At 46.0% G+C, this 16,874-nt stretch overlaps 1 protein-coding gene across 1 annotated transcript in view; it reads right to left on the bottom strand.

Moving 5' to 3' along the window:
* LOC107114842 (hydrocephalus-inducing protein homolog) overlaps nt 1–16,874 on the bottom strand; it is a gene marked incomplete at its 5' end in the record, with an annotated part of 73,100 nt that overhangs the window by 849 nt on the left and 55,377 nt on the right. The window contains 6 exons of the mRNA XM_015416441.1: nt 3,032–3,256; nt 5,869–6,099; nt 7,520–7,670; nt 9,495–9,658; nt 11,316–11,528; nt 11,968–12,187. Of these exons, the coding sequence (XP_015271927.1) occupies nt 3,032–3,256; nt 5,869–6,099; nt 7,520–7,670; nt 9,495–9,658; nt 11,316–11,528; nt 11,968–12,187 (1,204 nt within the window). The remainder of the gene's footprint in view (nt 1–3,031; nt 3,257–5,868; nt 6,100–7,519; nt 7,671–9,494; nt 9,659–11,315; nt 11,529–11,967; nt 12,188–16,874) is intronic.

The following is a 16,874-nucleotide window of genomic DNA, read 5'->3' as shown; positions in this document are numbered from 1 at the left end:
GCAAACTTCAGAGGACAGCGGAAGACAGGAAGGCCTGGCGGGATCTGGTCCATGGGGTCGCGAAGAGTCGGACTCGACTGTGCGACTGAACAACAACAAAAATTCACAAACTAACTCATTATGTATTCTTAATGTTAAGTTTTACTTCTGTTGTTATTATGTCTAAAAAGCCAATGTGCTCTGGACTTCTCTGAATAAAGTAAGAAGAAGCAAACATTCATCATTTATTGAAAACCCCAACAGCATTGGGTTGTGTTACACAGAGCATTGTCCAGCAGACTCAGGAGATAAGAACCAAAATAACTTTGAATGTACTCATGTCCAGGCTCAGTAGCTCATCATCTGGTTTCTCCATAGCTGGCCAAGCACTCAAGATGGAGCCCAACCAAAGTCTGCCTCTGTCCCATAGAGAAGAGAGAAGAGATTGGATTTATACCCCGCCCTTCACTACCCAAAGGAGTCTCAGAGTGGCTTACAAACTCCTTTCCCTTCCCCTCCCCACAACAGACACCCTGTGAGGGAGGTGGGGCTGAGAGAGCTCTTGACAGAAACTGCTCTTCTTCAAGAACAGCTCTTATCAGAACTACGGCTTGCCCAAGGTCATCCAGCCAGGTGCAAGTGGAGGAGTGGGGAATCAAACCCGGTTCTCCCAGATTAGAAGTCCGCGCACTTAACCACTACACAAAACTGGCTCTATCAGGCAATCAAGCATCAAACAACTGATTTCTATAAATCTATAGCTGTAAAGTTTGGTCAATTAAATGATTAAAAATAATCCATCTGATTAAATGCTGTTAATGAACTGGCTGGCAGGCTTTCATTGTCTAAAACAGCACTACTGGTTCAGACCTGCAACTGGCAGGTGCTATTGCCTTCAGTGTGTGAGAGAGAAGGGGAATGCCTTGAGCCAGATGATGCCCACTGCATCTAAACACAGAAAGGATGCTTGTTCCTCATATATTCCCCATATATTCAGTGGTATGGCACACACATGCTGACTCTTAGCCTGAACACTTCCCAGAGAGTTAAGGGCTAGCTCATCAAATGATCCCCAAGGAAAAGCCAGAGTAAAGAATCTAGAATTATATTCCTCTTTTTGCTTTCTCCCTGGTGCCTTTTCCTCTGCATTTTGCCAGTAAAACTATGGGATGCAGGGTCAAGGCTTTGGACTGGCATAACTCTGCAAGCTCAAATATAACTTCATGCACCTAGTTCAAGTAATGTTACCTGTCAGTAAGAGAGTGGTTACTTGGGAATCGGGGAAGAGACTTTACACCCTGTGTATGCCATTCTTAGTGACCCCCCCCCTTACCTTGGAGGGAGAGGGGAGGGGGAGTGGCCAGATAGCATCCTGGTACAGCCGGTCATCTCTGTGGTTTATCCTAGAGCAGGGATCCCCAACTTTTTTGGACCTGAGGACACCTTTGGAATTCTGACATGGTGTAGTAGGTGCCATCTCAAAATGGCTGCTGCTGCTTATCCTCACTCACACAGCTGCTGCCAAAACAGCATTATTAAAAAAATCTGCACAGCCAATCAAATCTCCAGTGGCCAATCAGAATCCTTGTTGGGCAAAAGTCCCGCCTGGTCCTGCCTACTTTGTAAAAGCACTTGATGGGCACCTGAAAAGGTGTCAGTGGATAGCCAGCTCCCCCAGGTACCACGTTGGGGGTCCCTGTCCTAGAGGAAGATATTTTAGTCAGAATCCCAAAGACACCCCCACCCTTAGGTACACAGGTTTGGGGCAGGCCCTGACCACAATCTTATCAAAAAAGCTTGTAAAACAGAATGCTGAATGATCCCACACAAAATGATGTGACTCGTCAGGAAGCTTTGTTCCTAGTCTTACCTCCAGTGTCCCCCAACCCCCTGCTCAAAGGTCACATAGACAGAAAAACAGACCAGAAATATTTCACATTCTTGTATAGAGGCACACACAGCAAGACCCATCAGGGTTATCGGGTGTTGCAAGGCAGGGGATTCAGCTACCAGCTCTTCTCCCCACTTGTGGCAGTGGAGGGATAAACTACACACCGCAATGGCCATCACTCAGTGGCAGAAAACATGGTTCGCCTGGATGAGGTCCCAAGTTCAGTCCTGGGCAAGGCTTAAAAAGACTTTCTGCCTGAGTGCCTAGAGGGACCATCCTGAGACCACAGACTGCTTATTGGTTCAGCATACTACAGCCACTTCCTGTGACTCTTCATGCACTTTCCAACTAACGGGCAGCAACTTCATGGACTACTTGACAAGTGTTCCAGAACCTGAAAAGGTTAGTCAAATAGAAAAGAGGGCCAAGAATAAAAGCTTAGTAGTTATTGACAAAGAATTTATATATAAGGGCACAAGCACAGCTCATGTAAAAATACCAGAATCTAGCACACAAGGGCCAATGGACTAGATCTGACGCGTTTCAGCCTGCATAGGCCTTCTTCAGAGGTCAAACACAGTGAGGAACATATTGGCTTCTATAATAGTACCGTACAATCATATAGAAATAAAATATAAATACAAGGACCAGGAAAAAGTTGTTCCAAAATGAAACCACCAGGCACAGAATAAAAGTACAAATGTGGCCTCCAAAGATGCAATCACATGCCAAGTGGTGTTTCACTGGTAATAATTTCTGGTCCAGAAAGTGCCTTCCTACGATTGTTTAGCCAAAGTGTCCTCAGTAGAATTGTCCTTATATATTTTAAAATTCTTTGCTAATAAATACATGTATCTTTTTATATACTATATATATTAAGCTTTTATTCTTGGTCCTCTTTTCTATTTGACTAACATTTCAGGTTCTGGATCCCAGGTTTCTATGTTCAGCTTTTTGTCCCTACTTGACAAGTGTTACATAAACGGGCAGGAAGGAATGACAGGCACCAGGGAGCACTCAGCATATAACTGTCCTCAAGCATGGCCTGGGCACCATTTTGTTATTGAAGGGTCAGATTCGGCACTGGCTAGTACCATGGCTAGCTTCATCTGAACCCTCATAGGCAACTGACATCAAACCAGAGAGTCCTGCCCAACTCACTTTGGTGGAATACTCTGTCTTTTGACGGGTGTAATTGATAAACTTGGTGATAATATTCTGGCTGCTGCCCAGCATGGTACAGAAGTAGAGGGCCTTCTCTGGCCGGGCTGGTGTGGCTTTCAAGATCAGGTCGTACTGGAAGGAACCCAACTCATTGCTGTTCAGGGTCAGACGTCCACTCGTTTCTCCAGGCCTCATTGGTTGGAATTCAAAGGTGAGTGTCCCCTGGGCCAAGAGAGAGAGAGCAAATGATCAAGACAAGGAGGGGCCCTTGCCTCTGAGGAGCAGCATTCAGGAAAGAATCTGCATTCACGCCACATTCCTAAACCATCTCTCCAACAGTCCCAGGCAGAAGTACGTTAAAGGAGCCTGTGATGAAAAGAAGGCGTAACTCCAGGTGGGATTGGGATGTAGTAACTCAAAAGTGTTCTGTGCGCCTCGGCATCTAGTCATGCCAGCCACATGACCACGGAAACGTCTTTGGGCAGCGCTGGCTCTTCGGCTTGGAAACAGAGATGAGCACCGCATCCCTAGGATCGGATCTGACTGGCCTTCGAGCAAGGGAAACCTTTACCTAACTCAAAAGCTAGCAGTTCTCCATCAAAAAAGCACAGAAGGTCAGTGTAGAGGCAGGCACTGGCCAGAAGGAGCAAAAGTGGGACAAGGAGAAAGTCATATAGACAAGGCCACCATTTAGCAGCTGCCCAGACAAAGACTGAGGCCTCAGCTGGTGGGACTTGGAGCCAGGCCAGCTTAGGTAAGTGAGCCAGTTTGGTGTAGTGGTTAAGTGCGCGGACTCTAATCTGGGAGAACCGGGTTTGATTCCCCACTCCTCCACTTGCACCTGCTGGATGACCTTGGGCAAGCCATAACTCTGGCACAGCTGTTCTCGAAGAAGAACAGTTTCTGTCAAGAGCTCTCTCAGCCCCACCTCCCTCACAGGGTGTCTGTTGTGGGGAGGGGAAGGGAAAGGAGTTTGTAAGCCACTCTGAGACTCCTTTGGGTAGTGAAGGGTGGGGTATAAATCCAATCTCCTCCTCCTCCTCATCTTCTTCTTCTCCCCATTTTTGAGTGTCTCACGGGGGGGGGGGGGGAAGTGGTGTCAAGTCCCAGCTGACTTGTCGTGACCTCTCAAGGGGTTTTCAAGGCAAGAGAGTATAACAGAGGTGGTATGCCATAGGGGACCTAGGGGTGTGTCCCCAGGTGTGTATATAGTTGGCCAGCCAGCCAGTAGATGTTGTCTTTGTTGTGTACCAGTAAACCATGCTGATCACTACATCTATCTCAGTGGTTTCTACATGCGTCTAACCCACTACACTTCAGTAAGGGGGCCTGGGAAGACAAAATTCCACCCTTGACTTTGCACCCTCATGTGCCTTGCGAAAGGGGCACTAGTACACAGCAGCTTTCAGACTGAGTCCTGGCTACCCCCGACACCAAGGCTCCCTCTAAGCTGTGGAGTCCTGTGAGCAAAAATTCTACTTGGTAAGCTCCTGGCATTAAAGATGTGAATGAGTGATTTGGCTGCTGCATGAATTAGTTTGCTCTGGAGCCATCCTTCCTGAGCTAAGACAAAAATCTGTGAGCCGGAGGCTAAAAAACTGTGAGCTAGCTCACACTAACTCAGCTTAGAGAGACCACTGCCCGACACCACTCTCTCTTCATACATCCATTGAAACAAGAAAATACCAGAGGCTGAGACTTGCTGGGACTCCACTCAGCCCCAGTCCAAAGTCTTCCTTGGAGTTTGAGGCTAAGAAGGAGAAAGATTAATGTACCACACGCAAATGAGGTTCAGACCTCCAGCAACCATGAAGCTCCCTGGGTGGACAAGTCATTGTCCCTGAGAGCCGGTTTGGTGTCGTGGTTAAGTGTGCAGACTCAGGGTTCTGGGGGAACTGGGTTCAATTCCCCAATCCTCCATTTGTAGCTGCTGGATGACCTTGGGCAAGCTGTAGTTCTGTCAGAGGTGTTCTTGAAAGAGCTCTCTCAGCCCCACCTGCCTTACAGGGTGTCTGTTATGGGGAGGGGAAGGGAAAGCAGTTTGTAAACCACTCTGAGACTCTGAGTGAAGGGCAGGGTGTAATTTCAGTCTCCTCTTCTTCTCTCAGCTCATCCTACCTCACAGGGTTGTTGTTAAGCTGACAAGCCGCTCTTGAGTTCCTTGAGGGAAGAGTGGGATAATATAAAAAATAAATTAGGAATAAGAGAGAGGAGGACGCAGTCCAGAAGCTAGAAAAAAGATTCCCTGTTTGCCTTTCAGATCAAGAGGGAAGGCCAGAGTGCAATGAGAACAGAAGGGGGGGGGGAGATGCTTTGGAGAAGGTGAGAAGCAACACTGCTCTTTACAAGAAACAGCAACATAAAAAGTGAGACAGCCTGAATGTATGGTGCAAAGGACAACCAGAGGGAGAACACGATTTGTGCTAGTGTCACTGCCAGATGGGAGATTGAAAGCTGCCAACCATTTGCCACAAGTCTGAGAGGGGAGGTAAAAAGAGGAATCAGGAGTCAGCACCGAGTTCGGTGGAAAGGAAATCCAGGTTTCTAATGCATTAAGAAGAAAGAGAAAGCTCCAGAAGAAGAGGAGATTGGATTTATACCTCACCCTTCACTTGGAGTCTCAGAGTGGCTTACAAACTCCTTTCCCTTCCCCTCCCCACAACAGACACCCTGTGAGGTAGGTGAGGCTGAGAGAGCTCTTGACAGAAACTGCCCTTTCGAGAACAGCTCTTGTCAGAACTATGGCTTGCCAGTGGCCAGACTGCAGAGTGACCATTTCCCCTTTAGGCTCAGCACTGGCCGAGCCAGCGTGTGGTTCCAAGGCAAAGTCCTACCTCAGACTGAGCCGGGACGATGATCTGGGGTGGCAGGCTGATGTCCGGCACTTTGCAGTCAGTGTTGAAGGTCACGGGATACTGCAGGGGGTTTTCAACCTTCAGGGAGGAGGTGGTGCTCTGCCGGACGGAGGTGCTCAGCTCCATGGTGCCAAGAGGGCCACAAGGGATGGCCTTGAAAGTGACCAAGTAGAAGAGGTACTCCTGCGTCACTTCGTTGCGGAACGTCACCTGCAGTCACAGGGGGATGTGAGAATCAGTCCTGTCGGTGGCACCGAGTTGACACAGAAAGCAAATTCTATTCCTCCCCTGTAATCTCAAGCCAAAATTAGTCGCCGTGTTTCAGATGGAGTTGCCAACTCCAGGAAGGGATATCCCTGGAGATCTGGGGGGGGGTGCTGGGGAGGGAGTTCAGAGGGGAAGCGCCGCCGCACAGACTCTTGCTTCCCTTCTCTCCAGGGAACAGGGTTGCCAACTCTGGGTTGGGAAATTCCTGGAGGTTTGGGACAGGGCGTCGGAAGGGCTGAGTCTGAGGAGGGGAGGGAGCTCAGTGGGGACGTGAGGCCGTGGCGTACACATTCCAAAACTCCTGTTTCATCCAAGGGAACTGATCTCTGCCTTCTGGAGATCAGTCGCCATGCCGTGAGAATTCTACACCCCGCCTGGAGACTGGCAATCTGGACTTCAGATGTTGCGAGCATTCCAACTACAAATGTCAGCATCACTGACAAAACGGAATTCACCAGTTCTTGTAAACAGTGGATGAGCAGGTCCTAGAAAATGAGCTAAAAACAGGCTGCGTTACTGTTGTTATTATTCTAATAGTTTAAACACCATTTTTCTGTCTAAAGATGGCAGCTAGGCTACATCAGTTGGGTGTAGTGGTTAAGTGTGTGGACTCTAGTCTGGGAGAACCGGGTTTGATTCCCCACTCCTCCACTTGCACCTGCTGGATGACCTTGGGCAAGCTGTAGCTCTGATAAGAGCTGTCCTTGAAAAAGAGCAGTTTCTGTCTGAGCTCTCTCAGCCCCAGCTCTGAACCGTGATTTGGGGGGAGGTGCTTCAGCCTTCCCCTGCACCATTTCCCTGAGCCAAAACAGCCCTGGAGGTTATTTTCCCATTGTGGAGCTGCACATATACTGAATACTGCACATGCACCCTACCACAAGGCAATGCATATTTAGTGTGCAGCAGTAAATTTGGATATGCATTTTAAAATGATGGGGAGGGGAAGGGAAAGGAGTTTGTAAGCCGCTCTGAGGCTCCTTTGGGTAGTGAATGGCGGGGTAGAAATCCAATCTCCTCCTCCTCCTCCTCTTCTTCTTCTAAATCTCATCCACACAGAGACAGGTGCTGACTCGTCTAACAAAGGGATACTGACCATGAAACACTGACACAGGAACGCTTTTTTTCACAAAGCATCCATAGCTGCACGTGCCGTAGAATGGCCTTCCTTACGCTGATACCTGTGGCTTCTGCTCCCCACCCCCCCCGACCTGATGAAAAGCTTTCTAAGAAGGGAGCATCAGCAGCATTTTCAAAGCCTCTTAACTTTCTGTTGGAATGAAATAATGCAGAACCCATTTCCTGAAGGCATTCACCAGGGGCAAGGTTCACCACAGCAGATGCCCTTTGCGAGATGGATCTCTACCTTTGCACAGTACATCCCTTCCTTGTAAGAGAAGAAGGTGAGCTTGTGATCCTTCTTGGAAGAGGCAGGAACGTCAATATAATCCAGGGTTTTCAAGGTGGTGGTAACTTCCAGCCGTTCTGGTCTCATCATGTCTACTGAGACACGGAACCTGGGAGGGGACGGCAAGGAAAGTGGGTGCCAGTTTCTCACCCCTCTTTTCCCTCATGCAGACAGGTAAACACAACGCTACACTCAACCTCCAGACAAGCATCCTTCCTCCTGCAGGCCAAACCTCCTGCTTATTACGTTGAACCAAACATCCACAGACACACGCTCTCTCCTGCAGGGCTGGCCTCTTCTCAGCAGCCCTCGGTACCTGGGCTTTTGGGGGCCAAACTGACATAAGAAGGTTTTCAACACTCTATCAGTCTGTAAACCATAAATTGCACATCAGATCAGAAAAAAGAGAGGGACTTCAACCCTGCATTAGCATTTTAAAGGGAAAAACAAAGGCCTTTTTCAGGGGCGCAATTCCCACCCCCTTCCTTTGGATCAGGTCTGCACACAGATGAGTCTGGAGCTGTGATCTTCTTTGTGCTTGTTTTAACCCTTTAACAGCAGGTGGATTTACAGATATTAGCAGGTGATCATGCACATCTCCTTACTGTTCAGTTTCAGATCTTGTGTTAAAGGTACAAAAAGCAGGCCAGACTGTATTTTCTGGTCAGTTGGCTACCCTGCTCTCCTGGAATTTGTTCTCTTTGAATTTTCACTAGTCAACTTAGGGCAGGGGTGTCAAACATGCGGCCCAGGGGCCAGATTAGGCCCTCGGAGGGCTGCAATCCGGCCCACAAGGCCCTGGCTGTTTCCTGCTTCCTTTCCCAGTTCTGCTGCTACTACATCACATCTTACTTTACCAGCCTCTCAATTGCACAGGAGAGATAGATAGGCAAGCCTCTCCTGTGCAAGGTTTGCAGCTTACAGATACACACCTGAACAGCATACTCAAGATTGCTGCAGCACAGACATTTTGATGCAATAATTCAGAACAAGAGGTGTCAGTTATCAGACACTGTTAAATAGACAAAATATTGCAAGAGTGCTAGTGGTTTAAGCAGGTTTTATTTAAAGTTTAACAAATCTTTGTGTTTGTCTGTGTCCTTTATAAAGTTTATATCTCCAGTACCTGGCATTACATTTTATGACACACATGGCCCGGCCCAGCAAGGTCTCATTTATGTCAGATCGCCCCTCATTACAAATGAGTTTGACACCCCTGACTTAGGGCAAAAGGCTATTCCCTCCACCCCACAGACACAAGATGGTGGTCCTGAATTGCACTGAGTCCTGTCTTTCATCTTAGAAAAGCACTAAATTTGCCACCTCAGGGACCCTAAGAGCCAAACGACACATGACAGTGTCCTCGTGTGGCTGCCATTTTAAAGTGATTTTAAAGTACCGTGAGGGCCCAATCCTGATTGGTCCCATAGCATAGTGCTTCCCCCCACAAGCATTTTCAAGTACCAAAATAGTTGCAGGATGGGGACCATTTTGAACCTCGATAAGGCATGGGGGGGGGAAGAACCCCTCAGCCTGCTGTGCTGCAAGATCCTCATGTGATTTTAAAATCATTTTAAAACGGTGATGGCATCTTCAAGGCAGCCATGAGGGTGCTGTCATGCCTAGTTTGGCCCTAATTTGGGTGGAAAGGCAGCGTTAAAATGTTGTGAGGGATAATTTTGCACTTCTAGTCCAATGCAGCCTACATGAAGAATGGCTGGGAAGGCACAAGGGGTTCATTGCACAGTAGTACCTTCTATATGTAATCCTCCTTGATGGTTCTTTAATAAACTTCCTCTTCAATTATCACGGGTCGCAGAGTGGATATGGGTTAGTGTAGCAACACATTTCTGTGGGAGCTAGCCGTCTTTAGGACATTCAACCCATCTACTGAAATACGTGTTCTTTTGTAAAGTTATCAAAGACCTCTTACCTCTGTGGCTTGTTGAGCCAATTGGAGATGGGAAACAGCTCAGTGTAAGACGTTTTACATGGAACTTCCCTCAAGATATTCCCTGTAGACTTGGGAGGTTCTGTGGTGCCTTGTAGGAGGTACAACAGTCCTGTCCCATCTGGGAGTGGGAAAAAGACGGAGCCCTACAAGAAAAGTTGGCAGAGGTTGCTTTCTGCCCTGAACAAAGTTCCTTCCAGTCCCGGATATGGCCAGACACTCCCATGAGATAGAGTCTTCCCAGGACAATTGAGTCCACTTTAACATCCAAGAACATGACTTTCATGCCGTGCCTTTCCAAGCCTGGCCTTGGGGTAGAAGACAGTACTGCTGAAACCAATGCTCCTCCTTTTTTGTCGATATTACTCCCGACCCTTTGGGTGAGCACCTGGCCCAACTACCGTTGCCAGACTCAGACTTGTCTGCCATATTCCACAGAAATTGCTAGGTAAGAATGGAGCTGGGTTTGCAAAACCAGTGGGACTGGACACTCATCACGATTGAATCTGAGCCCTTGAAACAATGGGTGGCTCATCAATGAATGAGTTTTGGAAGTGTATTGTGGAGCAAACCCAATGCAACACAACCAAAGCTCCATGGTTATTATATGGCATACTTGATCAATTCAAGTGCTCAGAGCAGTATAGGCAATGGCTGCCTTCATTCCCCTCAAAACAGGCCAGCTACACAGCAGCCAGCAAGCAGAAGCCATCCTTTACACCAGAAGCCTGAGTGTTCCTGCAAAGGACTCCATAGAAAGACTTCTTCTCCAGCACGCAGGCATCCTCCCCCCCCAGACACACACCCCTTCTCCTAGCATCACCAAGGACTGCACATACTCATCCTCAGGTTAAACAATAGAACTTGGTCGTGACGGGATTATCTGAGCAGCCAAACACACCCACTGCCCATCAAGGTAGTGTAGATGCAGATCACCGGGTTGTTGACTGGCCAAGCACCTGGAACGACTACTTTTCCTTCCCTTTGTCTTAAACCATCCACTCTAAGAGGTGTCACTGTTAGTAAACATTATATCAATTGCCCAACACTTAATTCCATTCTCTTGACCCATTAAGGAACTGGCAGCTTCTAGCACCTTCCTGGGGACTACGTACCCAAGCCCCTCTCAGGGTATATAAGAAGAGCATCTGCCCATTGTTCGTTCTCTCTTTTCCTACCTACCTAGCCCCATCCTGTCTGGAGTCTACCACATGTGCTGCAGGTCAACACATGACCCCTTCCCTAGTATTTTCCCCATTTTTCGTTGCAGGATCACCTTATCGCATCAATGATACTTCCTGCTCATGCAACTGCCACTATACCCTTCTATCTAGTTTCCTAGTTCTGTATTGCCTGAGTGTGTGATTGTTTTATTTTAATTGTATGGGTGTGTGAATTATTTAGCAAAAGAAATCATATTTAAGATCTAGTCTCCTGGTCTATTTCTGGGGATCTGAATAAATTGGACTCTGGTATACACAGGTTATTGCTTCCTTAATTTAGCCATTGCCCTTTAGTATTCCAATTCCCCACATTTGTTAATAATTAAGGCAATTCGGCTAACATCTCCTCTTGGATTAGAGGCACCTCCAATCTGCTTTGCATCCCATTCAGTAGCCACTACAAAGTCCTCCGTATTTGCAGCAGCAACAAGAACAACACAGAGAAGCGACTCTTTGTAGACGCAGCCTCAGATTCTTTTTGCCCCAGTTATAAGGCTAGATTTCTGTGCAGGGGGCCCCCCGATCCCCTGCAAACGTTGACCTGGAACACAAAAGTTCTTCTATTTACAAGCTTGCATACCTGATCCTTCTTGCCCTCTGTGTTCATGGTGAGGGGCCTGTAGGTGATTTCATAGGCCTTGTTTTGCTGGTGGGCTTCCACCCTGATGAACTCTGGGCCTTTCCACTGCTCGCCCTCAATAATGGGCCGCAGGGTCCACGCCTGGTTGGTCCGGTTGGACAGCATGATGGTCTGTGTGCTCTTTGCACGCACCTGGCATTGGAAATTAACCACCTGCAAGAGAGAGTTTGTGTATTCTTCTCCAGATGGTCCCACACCTGGGTTCTGAATATGCCACAAATAGTTTCCGAGACCTGGCACTCAGTCTGAACCATTAGCACTAAGCCGTTCAGACCTTTTTTTTCTCAGAAGCAGCTTCACAGCTGGCTTCCCTCGTCTAATCTATCTGTACAAGGAGAGAAGCAGGCCAAGTCAAGAGGCTTTTGACTCCTCCCTGGGAGCCAGGAATGCTGGTGCACAGCTACCATGGGAGAGGTGGGGGCATGGATCCAGGCTTAGAAGACATTTCCCAGGCTGTTTCTCACAAAGATGCCTGGATTTGAGCTTTCCATTCCCACAGGGTGAGAACAGCCTTTCTGGAGAAAAGCTATGTGTCTGCCTCTGCAGTTTCAACCAGACTGGGGCCACCCCTCTCCCTTCCCTGGCCAGTCACCTCTTTTATGGGGGGGACTCCCACGCAGCACCCACTCAGGGTGAGCTTGAGGGGCTCGGTGCCTTGAATGTGGCACTGTAGGTTCTCATAGCAGATATCCTGGCTCTGTTCGCAGGGGTGAAAGGTCACTTCAAAGGAGACGTCCATTCCTGGAGAAATGTAGCCCTCAACAGGCTTGATGGAGAAATCTGGTTTGAAGCGCTTGGCGTCCCATTTAAATCTTGTCAAGAGAGAAAAAAAGAGGCAAGGAAAGCTATTTGAGGGTATCCCTTGATATTGTGATCACCATTATCGTACAGCAATATGGACAGTCCCTCGGAAGCAACCCCAGAAGTGCTCTGCAATTCCTTGCTTGGTCTCTCTGGCCAGCTCCCCTTTGAACTGTTTCAAGAGGTACAGCAGAGAAGGAGGTGAAGAAGGCGGGTGACAGGGAGGGGAGAACGAGAGATGCAAGGAGAAACATTCTAATTGGATAAACTTCTACTGGTGCTGGACTATGCAAGTGCCTGATGAGTTACGTTCAAAAAGAGGACCTGAGTTAAGTGGAAACAGAAACAGCTCAGCCACGTGCCCCCGGTAAATGTAGTAGTAGAGATTTTTTTAAAATATATTTTTATTTGTTTTTAAATAATCATTAACAACAATGAACATCAAAAGCATTAAACAAGCAACAAGAGATAAGGATCAAGTCACATCAAAAGCTTATTATTGTGCAGTAAAAACTATTTTAACATTTTTTGAACATTTATCAACGAATTAGAAAGGGTAAGAAAGTGCTGGTAATTATGCTACCTCTATCAGTAAGGCAAGTGTGAGTACTGGATTAGGTCTGGATCTTAGATGTAAAATATTTTTATATGTAACTCAGTGTGTACAGTAGAAAGCTAGAGGAAAAGCAAAGTAGAATAAGTAGTGTTAGTGGGAAGAAGTTCAGCTTCTGTCATGTACTGCAGCCATGGAAACCATGTGCGTACAAACCTAGAGTAGGTCATGGTGGTGCCCAGTCGTTGTCTTTGAAGTGAGTCAGAGATTTTGCACATAATAAACTGATCCCATACTTTATTTCTCCACATGGTCAGCGTTGGAGGGGAGGTAGACTTCCAGGTGGTAGCTATGGCCAAGCGGGCCGCTGCCTGCAAAATCAAGGTAAGTTCGTTGTAGTTGTATTGTGAATCAGGTGTTTCTTGAATTTGAAGTAGGATAACTTCTGGTTTGAGAGGAATTATTTGAGAGGTGATCTTGTTTATTTCTGCTATGACACTTTTCCAAAAGTTGTTGATGTGTGGGCACTCCCACCAGCAGTGAAAATAGTTTCCTTTAAGTCCGCATTGTTTCCAGCAGAATTGGCTATAATTGGGATTAAGATGGTATAGATGATCAGGAGTGTAATACCAGCGGGTAATCAGTTTGTATGTTTGCAGGTGGATGTTAAAGATCTTAAAGACTTTCTTTGAAGAGTTCCAACAAGATGACCATTGCTCAGTCATCAGTGATTTTTGAAGGTCTCGTTCCCAGGCTTTCTGGTAAGTGGTGGTAAATACTGATGACATAATTTCAGGACCTCTGAGAGAGAGGCAATAAGGTACAAAATTTCCCAGGCCCAGCATATTCTGGAGGTCCTGAGAAGCCAGACAATATACCTGTCTGATTTTGCTTCCATTTTTTTCTCCCAACATGATCTCTGAGCTTCTGCAGCAGGAGCTCTAGAAATCGTAAATGTGGATAGCGGGGATATTGGAGGAGCTATACACTTCTGTCTGTGATCCCAAATTTTCAGCGTTGTGTATAAGAATGGATTGTCAAGAAGGCTGGAGGGTCGATGTGAAGCTGGAATCCAAAAGATTTCTTGGAGTTTAAATGGAGACACGTATGATTGTTCAATCTGCACCCATTGTGCTTCCGGTTGTAATTGCGACATTTTAGGAATGTTAGACAGAAGAGCTGCATGGTAATAGGTTTGAAGTCGAGGCATGTTAAGACCTCCCAGTGTCAATGGCTTAAAGAGAGAGCGACTGTCTATACAAGATTTCTTGTAGTTCCATACAAAGCATTGAATCTCTTTCTGCCAGTTATTCAGATCTTTCTCTGGTATGAATATCGGCATATTTCTGAAAAGGAATAGAAACCACAGAAAAACAAACGTTTTAATTAATTGAACACGATCCGCTAAAGAGAGCTTAAGTGCGTTCCATTTTTTCATCTTCTCTTAAGACTCAGCAAAAGTTTTATGATAATTGCATACCAACAAATTGTGTAGATCAAGAGGAATCTGGACTCCGAGGTGTCTCCAAGTATCTTCCACCCATCGAAATGGCATAGACTCAAGTAATTTTGACCGGGTTTTACTGGAGAGAGTGATAGGGTAGATTTCTGATTTTGTGGTATTCAGGCATAAATCGGAATATGTCCCAAAACGAGAAAGAGTAGCTTGAATGGCTGGTATGGACCGTTCAGGATCAGAAATATAAAGGGTGATATCGTCGGCATACATTGTTAATTTATGTTCTTGCCCGTTAATGTAGATACCAGCTAATCCTGGTTGTGACGCAATTCATTTGCTAGTGGTTCCATTGCAAGAGCAAATAGCAGTGGTGATAGGGGGCAACCCTGCCTGGTTCCTCTGGACGGAGAGAAGAAGTTTGAATTGTAGCCGTTCACTCGTATTCTAGACTTAGGGTGAGCATATAGTGTTTCTAAAGTGTTGAGAAAGTTCTGGCCAAAGCCCATCTTTTCCAGAAGCATGAGGAGATAGGGGATTTCTAGGGAATCAAAGGCTTTTTCAAAATCTAAAGCCAGGATTACAGATTCAGAAAAGGAGGTTTTCCCATAACATATAATGTTAAGCGTTCGCCTAACATTGTCCGTTATCTGCCTATTTGGAATAAACCCGGTCTGATCTGGATTAATATATTCTGGTACCAGCTTTTTAAGTCTATTGGCCAGTATCGAAGTGAATATCTTCGCATCGTTGTTTAACAAAGCTATTGGACGGTATGATGCGGGGTCTGATAGCTCTTTCTTGGCTTTAGGGATTACAGAGATAGAAGAGTCATATCAGGACTGAGGTATTGTTCCTAAACCTAAGGCCTCATTACATATGTTAAGCAGGTGAGGTTCCAATGTTAAGCGAAAGGTTCTGTAAAACTCTGCGGGAATTCCATCTATGCCGGGGGCCTTATTTAGCTTCAAGTCTTTAATGGTGTTCATAAGTTCTTTCCAGTCTATGGGCTTGTCCATAAAATCTGTGTGTGCTGATGAAAGCTTTTTTAGGTCTGGTACAGTGTTCAAATAAGTCACAATATCATTTATCACTGGTTTTCTGGCGGTGTATAGTTTAGCAAAGAAGTCAGCAAATCCTTCTGCTACTGCTTTAGGAGAGGTATAATGTTTGCCATCCAAAGTTTTCAGTGTAGTCACAAGAGCTGCCTTTCTTCTTTCTTTTATCCTCCATGCCAACATGCATACATTCCTAGGAGATTTTTGCCAGTACTGCTGTTTTAAATAAAGTAAGTTTTTTTGGATTTGCGATGTTTCCAATGTTTCTAGAGTCTTTCTTTCTCAATCATCAGAGGAGGTGGAGTAGCTGGACGAGGTCCTTTTTAATAGGCTGAAATGAAACACAGGGTGAATATGCCTCAGATTCTTGGGTAACTCAAGTTCCCCAGCCACCTTGTTCAAAACCTTCAACACCTTGAATGGGCCAATATACTTCCACCCCAATTTCCTCCCCGATTGGATCCCCTTCAAATTCTTTGTCGAAATGTACACAGAGTCCCCAGGCTTCAAATCCCATTCAGGAGCTCTCCTTTTATCAGCTTGTTTTTTGTAGTCCTCTTTCTGGCACCAATTTTTTGAGCCTGTTGCCCAATATCGAGGTGAATATCTTCACATCATTGTTTAATAAAGCAATCAGGCGGTATGAGGCGGGTTCCAATGGGTCCTTCTTGTCTTTAGAAATTACTGAGATCGAAGAGTCATACCAGGACGGAGGTATATTCCCTAAGCATAAAGCCTCATTACAGAAATTTAGAAGATGAGGTTCCAGTGTTGAGCGGAAGGTTCTGTAGAACTCTGTGGGAATTCAGTCTATGCCAGGGGCCTTGTTTAGCTTCAAGCCCTTGATAGTTTCCATGAGTTCTTCTCTGTCCATGAGTTTTTCCATAAAGCTAGTATGTGCTGGTGAGAGCTTTTTTAGATCAGGTAAAGTGTCTAGGTAAGGCGCAATATCATTCCTCGCTGGTTCTTGGGAGGAATACAGTTTTGCAAAGAAGTCAGCAAAACCTCCTGCTACTGCTTTAAGGGAAGTATAATATTTTTCATCCGAAGTTTTCAGTGTAGTCACCATAGCTGCCTTTCTTTTTTCTTTGATCCTCCATGCTAGCATGCGTACATTCCTAGGAGATTTTTGCCAGTACTGCTGTTTTAAATAAAGTAAGTTTTTTTGGATTTGCGATGTTTCCAATGTTTCTAGAGTCTTTCTTTCCGCCAGTAATTTAGCATATATCCTTCTACTCCCTGTTTCTTTATGTTTAGATTCAAGTTGGGAGATCCAGTTTAACATATCTCTTCTGACTTTTTCTCTTTTTTCCCGTAGATGTGATGTGAGAGAAATCATTGACCCTCGAATAACAGCCTTCATGGCATCCCAACACATGGAGGCAGAGATTTCTGGTGATGAGTTTTCCTGAAAAAAGTTCCTGATGTCAGTCTCCAGCTTTTCCTTGATTAAGGTGTCCAATAAAATACTTTTATCCATGGACCATTGTCTGTCCAGTTTTGTGTTTGAATTTTTCTGTAGTTGACAGTCAAGCCATGCATGATCCGTCAAGTACCTTGGGACAATGGTCGCTGATACCAGTTCTGCCAATAATTGTTCAGATATTAGAATATAATCTATCCTTGTGAAG

This window comes from Gekko japonicus, unplaced genomic scaffold (assembly GCF_001447785.1).
Source record: "Gekko japonicus isolate JY-2015 unplaced genomic scaffold, Gekko_japonicus_V1.1 scaffold1955, whole genome shotgun sequence".
NCBI classification, from domain to species: domain Eukaryota; kingdom Metazoa; phylum Chordata; class Lepidosauria; order Squamata; family Gekkonidae; genus Gekko; species Gekko japonicus.
Note: the sequence above shows the minus strand (reverse complement) of the source record. Positions and strands in the feature narration are given on the sequence as shown.